At 34.2% G+C, this 7611-nt stretch overlaps 1 protein-coding gene across 1 annotated transcript; it reads left to right on the top strand.

Annotated features, from left to right (window-relative positions):
• Positions 1–879: 879 nt before the first annotated feature.
• Positions 880–3948, top strand: LOC112007184 (small ubiquitin-related modifier 1). Its single transcript, XM_024039488.2, has 3 exons — positions 880–1084; positions 3478–3627; positions 3713–3948. Exons 1-3 carry the CDS (start codon positions 1004–1006, stop codon positions 3776–3778), a joined length of 297 nt encoding a protein of 98 aa, XP_023895256.1. The 5' UTR covers positions 880–1003; the 3' UTR covers positions 3779–3948.
• Positions 3949–7611: the final 3663 nt, after the last annotated feature.

Genomic DNA, 7611 nt, shown 5'->3' with positions numbered 1-7611 from the left:
GGAGGAGGTGTGGGTTTTTCTGGGTTGGGTTTTGGGTTTTTTTTTTTTTTTTTTTTTTTCGTGTTGTGACCGATGGCTTAAGGAAGAGGTGGGTATGGCTGAATTGGATATGTGTTTGATATGGATGGTGTTTGAATTTTATCTCTACTCTTTCTTTCTTTGTGAATATGGCTAAATTGGCAGTGAAGAGAAGAAAAAAAATCAAGGATTTTTTCAAGTTGCAGGCGTGTTGGGTGGTGTTCTGGGTTTGGGTTGGTGGTGGTTGGATGAGAGAGGGAAAAACAGAGAGACGGGGAACAAAGATGAAGAGAGAAGAGAGAGATTTTTTATATTATTTTATTGTGTAATTTATATTATTTTAATAAGTAGAATGAAAAAATGAAATATGAGATGTTGGGTGAATTGTAAAATGGTATGGTACAAGTGATAAAGTAATTTTTTGGGATGGTAAAATAGGATGAGATATGAGATCCGGATGCGGATGCTCTAACTAGTGTTCACTTACCTTCCAGAATCCAAACTTTTATACTATACCCAGTGTAAGGTACCAATTTGGGCCAGCCCATTAGTGTATCAAGGATAAGGTCCGAAAATATTAGCTTGGGCTAGCTGAAGCTCATCCTTGAAAAATTGGAGGCACAATTACTACTAAGCACTAACCCATGCTTCATTTGGGCTTACTAAGCTTGGGCTCAAAATCTTGGTCCTAAATCCTAACAACGTAAAAAGTTGAAACACTACCCAGGCCCAGAAACAAAAGCGACTCCGTGAATAACGTGAGTCCGTCGGATGAATCCCACCTAACACATCTGAGCCGTCAATTTTGTCCCCAAAAAAACCCATCTCTCAACTTTTCGATAAAAAGAAGTCGGCAGAGAGAAAAAAAAGGAAAATAGAAAACCCTTCACTCTTTCTCTCTCTCTAACACACACACACACACACTCTCAACTCGGTCTGTAGAGAGAGAAATCGGAAGATCCGAAATCCGAAACAGCGAAGAAGAATGTCGGGAGTGACAAACCAGGAGGAAGACAAGAAGCCCACTGATCAATCGGCCCACATCAATCTCAAAGTCAAGGGCCAGGTCTATTTCTCTCTCTCTATTTTTCATTGCTCTGTGTTTTTTTTTTTTTTTGAAAATTAGGTATTATTGCAACTTATTATGGGGTTTTAGATCTGTATGTTACATTTATTATTATTTTTTAGTTTATAGGGTTTATCATCTGTGAAACTTAAAAAGGGTTTTTTTTTTTTTTTTTTTTGGGAAAAATATTTTAGTTTTATGTTTTTGAATATTTATGCTATTTTTAGGGTAATGGGATATGATCGTTACTGTGTAATTTTTTTGCTTGAATTAAACTATTCTGATCAAAGTGGGTCCAATATTACAGAGGTTCCAATGCCATAGAACCCAGTAAACTTATGTTTGTGACATGGGGTTTTGGTAGTGTTGCTGTTTAATATCATAGTTTGTGTATCATATTTTGGGTTTTAAATTGTAATTCATATCATTGCTGTTACATGTGCCTTAAAAAAAAAAATTTGAAAGAGTGTAAGTGTGTTAACAATTTGTCTTTTATGTAAAATTTGTAGGTTTAGTTAAATTTTCGTTACATTAACATTTTTTGCATTCGTAGTTGATTGTCATTGATTTCGGAGGTGTAATTTAAGCTAGAGCTCATTATGAAGCATGTTTGCCTTTTGGACGTTTGTTATGTGCCTTCAAAGTTAATGGGTAATGTTATTTGTTTTGAGAATGTATGGCAGCATTGAAATTGATTGATAGTAGCTTCGTAACTGTTTTAACAGACAAATGACGTATACAATAATTGAATTCTCAATGTTTTTATTTGATTCATATGGACTCATGAATAATCATTGTTGTTCGGTACATAGTAATCCGTACTTTTAGGAATGGGTAATTTCTCAAGTGCACTGGAAAATTAACTCCGGCAAGGTGCTTTAAATGCACGTGGTTCTAAGTTAATGCAAGAAAGTGGAAGATAAACTTTCTATTGTCGTGATTTGGTAATCATTACTTCAATCAAACATTCTTGGGTATAAACTACGCATTTATTTCCAGAAACATTCATTTAAAGTACTTTAGCTGAGTGTGTACTTATTGCCCGTTTGGTACAATTTATTTTCAGTCTTTTTTGGAAATGGGCCATTTGAAAAGCTTTACCTAGAAAGTGGGGTGTTAAAAAATATATTCTTTGAAAAAATGCGGTTTTACGTTACCTTCCCAAATGGGCACGTAGTGTCTTGGAAGCTTGTCGTGCTATGATGTGACTATTCTAATTTGTTTTGTTCTACTTTCTTACTGATTTATTGTTGCTTAATTTATGACATTAGTATATTTTGGTTTTTGTTATATTTGTCTTGCAAGTTACTGGAACTGCTATTTGTGAACTAGTGATTTGATGAGTTTCTCTTCACAAGGGCTTAATTTTCTTTTAGTTGGTCTACCATATTTGTCTTCCTGCATCTTAAACAATTAATTGAGCCATAATGTACTCCTCTTTTAGGTTAATAAATCAAAGTAAATTATTGCACTGTGCTCATATAAAATTGCACATTTTTGCGTGTTACTGTTTGCTTTTATATGTTTATTTATGTTGTAAATAAATTCGTTGAAATGATCTCAATGCTTTCAGTAAAAGTTGTTTTCTTCCTCATGTAGAAACTTTCAAAAAATAGGAAACATGCATTGAGGTCTTATATTTCTTACTTGTATGAATTAAATATGCTTGTATAATGGTTGATCTTGATGCTTCTGCTAGTTCTATAAGTTTCTGAACTTTGTTTCATGCATTTGTTTTATTTATTTTTTAAATCCAATTATTTAGTAGAGGATGGTTGTTGGAAGTATGTCTTGGACATTGTAGATCTTTATTATACGCATATTGCACTATAATTGCTCGGAAGTGAGAAGTTAGTGAGACATTAGTATTTCAGACCATTCCATGTTTGGCTTTGTACATATTGAGCAATCCTATGGCAGCCTTGTCAACTAGGGCATATTACAAAAGCTTGCATATGCATTTTTTGATAATTTGATAGTTGGGGGAGAGGGGGATTTGGACCATGGATGTCTTTCTTGGAAACACCAAGAGATGCCAGTTGAGCTACAAGGCTCTTGGCAGCTTGCATGTGCATTTTTACAGTTATGGTCTTCAATATTTGATATAAGCACCATAAGACATTCAATGAAAGCACAGGATATCTCTCTATATATATTTTTTCAATACTGCCCCTGAAAATACTTTAATATTCTTAGATGATGTAAATTTTGATGGATTGGCAAGGCAATCAATGTGCTCTAGAAAGGGTTAAACTATTTATTATCTTTACCATGCAAATTTTTGTTTTGTGCACTTTTTGTTTATTTACATTGCATCTATGGTTCAATGGTAGGGCATGGAGATATGCAATCAGTGTGAAGTTCTAAATACTAACTTGGCTTTGTTCTTTTAGGATGGAAATGAAGTATTTTTCAGGATTAAGAGGAGCACTCAACTGAAGAAGCTTATGAATGCTTATTGTGATCGGCAGTCAGTGGATATCAGCTCAATTGCATTCTTGTTTGATGGCCGTCGTCTCCGAGCAGAGCAGACTCCAGATGAGGTATCTCTCTCACTGACATTGTTTGCATGAGTGTGAATGCCATTGTTTGAGCTTAGTTTCTTACTTTTAATATTCATTGCTGCAGCTGGAAATGGAGGATGGAGATGAGATTGACGCCATGCTGCACCAAACAGGAGGTGCCACTGCGTAAATGGGTTTTGCAGGTTGTTTCTCTGGCAGGAGAGATCTATAAATATATTGGTGAATATCTAAAAGACAATGTTTGGAACTGTTTCGATGTTATCTACTAAAAGATTAGCCTTTTCTGAATGATTTTGGGATATATGCTCGATAATTTCGAAAGAGTTTGGTATTCTGTTATTTCTATGGCATTATGTGTTGTTTTATTTTAGATTGAATTTTAATGGCTTCATGGGGTTCAGAAGGATTCAGTTTATAGATTAAAATCCAAGAAAGGGAGATGCTAATGCATTTAGTCAAACCAAGTACGCTGCATCTCTCCCTCTAAAGAGATCACCAAATCAGATGATGATGCTAATGGTGAAATTAGAAGTTGGTGAAACAGGCTAGAATATGGTATTTCCCATGGCGTTTCCATGTACATTTGGTTTTATGCATGCATATATCTGAGACTCTGTTGTCAACCCTATTTCTTTCTTAGTCTTACTAAATAAGTGGAGGTTAAAGACATACTCTTTTTTTTCTTCAACATTTAAAACCTGAATTGCATAGCATGAACCAGATGGGGATCCATATTCACTTCGTGTAAGGTTGAAATATTAGTTGGTTTCTTTAGTAAAGAGAACGACTACTATCCTTTACAAAGCTCATCCCACCTGGAGAGTAGAGTAAATTGCTCGGAATCTTGTTTATTTTGTGGACTTTTTATGTAGCTTCTGTTGCAGCACTTGTACACGATCCAACAAGGCACTGCGTAAAATCTTACTGAGAACACAATACATTCAAAACTCTGCAAATGTTTCATTTTCTCGAACTATTATTATCTAGCAGATCTCTCAAGCAACACAATTCTAAGCCCGAAAAATTTCACAAACAGGTTACAATTTCTCAAGGACTAACAATTATCAAAAAATGAAAGTGTGCAAAATTGACGAAATTAATTCGTTACATGCTTATAATTTTACAGAAACATGTTTCTTAAAAAAATAAAATAAAATTATTGGCTTGTTTTTCATAATCGGTCATCTGGGCAATCTTGTCAAGGTGGTCATCACTCCTCAGCATCAAGAGTGTGTGATAGCTACCTTTGGCTCTAAGCGGAATGGAAGAAGAGCATTCATGAAGATCTATTTCAAAATAAGGATAAATATTACAATCACTTTTGATGGTATGCCACAAAGTCTCAGATAGATACCACAATTTTCGAGTGATACTAAGTACTAATTTCACTTGTAAGTGTTTGGTAACTTGCTTATTTTCTTTTTGTGTAAAATCAATATCTATAAACTAGTCATATAAAAAAAAAAAAAATCTATAAACTAGCTTGTAAATCTTTGCATAGTTTGCATATGGGCATCATATATTTAAGAATGAGTAACAATAGAACTATAAAAATGTAAAGAAGTAAAGCTTAAAATTTAGAGTAGACCATATAATGAATTTGGAATTGTAAATCTTATTGATATTTGATATAAGTGGGAATTGAAAGATTGAGAATTTATGATTACAAGGAGAAATATCAGGAGTTCCGGAGAGCCCCTGCCCTGCGGCAGATCTGCTAGCACCATTCTTAGAGAAAGAAAGAAGAAAGGCTACAAGAGATGATACTATAATAAATATGGTGGTGTCTTCTTTCTTGGAGAAATGCACTTCTTATAGAAGTCTATTTCTTGGAACTCTCTATTTGGTCTCCATTGTCATGAGAGCCATTATTGGCTTTTTGAATCACTTTTGAAGTTGGATATTAATAGAGAAATGCACTTTTTTGTATGGCTTTTGTTAACAAGTGCATACAAGTGCATTCAGGCATCTGTTAAGAAAGAATTTAATAAGCCCCACTATATTGGAAAGTAATAAAAATAAATAAATATAAACTTCTTTAACTGACTAATGTGCGACAACACCCAAAAATTGATCGATTATGATAATAAAAAAACTCAACCGTAACCAATGTCTTTAGGCGCTAGTTCACTGAACTCTTTGTATTATGCTTGTGCTCTTTGATGCATTTGTTGGTCTTTGAACCATTTTGGATGAAAGCTTGATTTTTTGTCAGTGAATGTCACGCCTTGCATTTTTAACTTTACTGGATTTCTTTTACTTTTTTCTTGAGAACGAAAATGAATTCAATAAAAAAAAAAAGAAAAAAGAAAAAGAAAAAGAATTAACTTTGATGCTCTTAGCTTTTGTTGGAGGTGAATGTCCACAATATTTTGTATTTTGGATTTTTGCCGAATGCTGTTTGGATTTGTTACGTGTTAGTTCTCTGCTTTACTCTTTTTCTTTTGTCAGAGAAATGGAGGACGATTCCATAAATGTGTCTTCATTTTTTTTAGATAATTTGTGAAGGATTCTCAAGACCAAAAGGAAATCACACACACACAGAAGAAGCACTCTTCTTGAGTTTAATATGACAATTATTCATTTTATTTTTGAAATTTTTTGTAACTTATGAGAACTACCTTCTAGAATATCAATTGATATAACCATATAATATGCAAAATACTCTATTTTGTTATTGTAATACATGAATTATGCTAATATTTATCAAAAGTTTTAGAAAAGTTTAAAAATTCAATTGTTGCGAAATTTAATTGAAAAGATACAATTACTTTCTTGAAAAATGATAAAATTTTCTTATCTTTATGAAAATCTTTTGATAATACATATCTAGTCTCTTAGAACAAAACAAATTTCATTTTACGTTTTTATTTAAATTAATGATAAATTTTGATAAGATGATTTGGATTAGTTTTAAATTAGAAGGATATTTGGCACAAAATTCAAATGGATTTGAAATCTTATTTTGAAATGCTGGACTTAATATTAGAATTAATTAGTAACTTTAACTTAGATTACTTGATTGGCTCAGAATCAATTGTACCTCCCACAAGGCGGCTGGTATTGGCATTAGTTGGGGAATTATTTTCCCTTTTGGAGTTTGGAGCTTATGGCTCCGGTAGAACAGAGTGATTTTTAGGGACCATACCAATCTTAAACCAATCATGGCCGAAACATTAGTCAAAATTTCATAGTTTGCATATCTTGGACTAAATGAAAGGCAAAAGCGTGCTACAAGCTCCATTCAGGTGCATTGGCTTCCCCCTCTAGAAAATTGGTTTAAGCTAAACTCTGACGGGTCTTCCTTGGGCAATCCGGGCAAAGTTGGTGGTGGTAGTATTATTTGAAATTCCATTGGGAACTGGGTGCGTGTATATGCTAGAGCTATTGGACATACCACCAGTGTGGTGGTAGAATTGTGAGCTCTATGAGATGGGAACAATTTATACATTGAATTGAACTTGACTAATGTGTTGATCGAATTAGATGCAAAGCTTGTGGTTGACCTATTACTAAGAGGTGAAGGGAAAGCACATGTAAATGACGTTCTTATTGCTGATTGCAAAGAGAGATTAAAGAAAATTCTGAGAGTTTGAATTCAGCACTGTTATAGGGAAGCAAATAAGTGTGCTGATGCTCTTGCTAGAAGAGGTGCCTTACTTTCTCAAGATTTTGTAATTTTCCATTCTCAACCACCCCCCCCCCCCCCCNAGTTACAAGGTACTTTGCTACCTGATCCTGGAGTCTACAGAAGGTTAGTTGGTAGATTGATATACCTAACCATCACTAGACCAGACATAGCCTACCCGGTTCACAAATTGAGTCAATTCATGTCCAAGCCAAGGAAGCCTCACTTAGATGCAGCTTACAAGATTTTGCAATACATAAAGGGGTGTCCAGGTCAAGGAGTTTTCTTGTCTGCATCTTCGGATTTTCATTTGAAGGCTTATACAGATGCTGATTGGGCATCTTGTATAGACACCAGAAGATCAACCACAGGCT

This window comes from Quercus suber, unplaced genomic scaffold (genome assembly GCF_002906115.3).
Source record: "Quercus suber isolate HL8 unplaced genomic scaffold, Cork oak 2.0 scaffold_98, whole genome shotgun sequence".
Taxonomy (NCBI): Eukaryota; Viridiplantae; Streptophyta; class Magnoliopsida; order Fagales; family Fagaceae; genus Quercus; species Quercus suber.
Note: the sequence above shows the minus strand (reverse complement) of the source record. Positions and strands in the feature narration are given on the sequence as shown.

What these genes read in the sequence shown, in the direction of transcription:
- LOC112007184 (XM_024039488.2), top strand. Translation starts at nt 1,004, where the DNA reads ATGTCGGGAGTGACAAACCAGGAGGAAGACAAGAAGCCCACTGATCAA. An exon ending in ATCTCAAAGTCAAGGGCCAG is followed by an intron (nt 1,085 to 3,477) that starts GTCTATTTCTCT and finishes TTGTTCTTTTAG; the next exon opens with GATGGAAATGAAGTATTTTT. An exon ending in CAGAGCAGACTCCAGATGAG is followed by an intron (nt 3,628 to 3,712) that starts GTATCTCTCTCA and finishes TCATTGCTGCAG; the next exon opens with CTGGAAATGGAGGATGGAGA.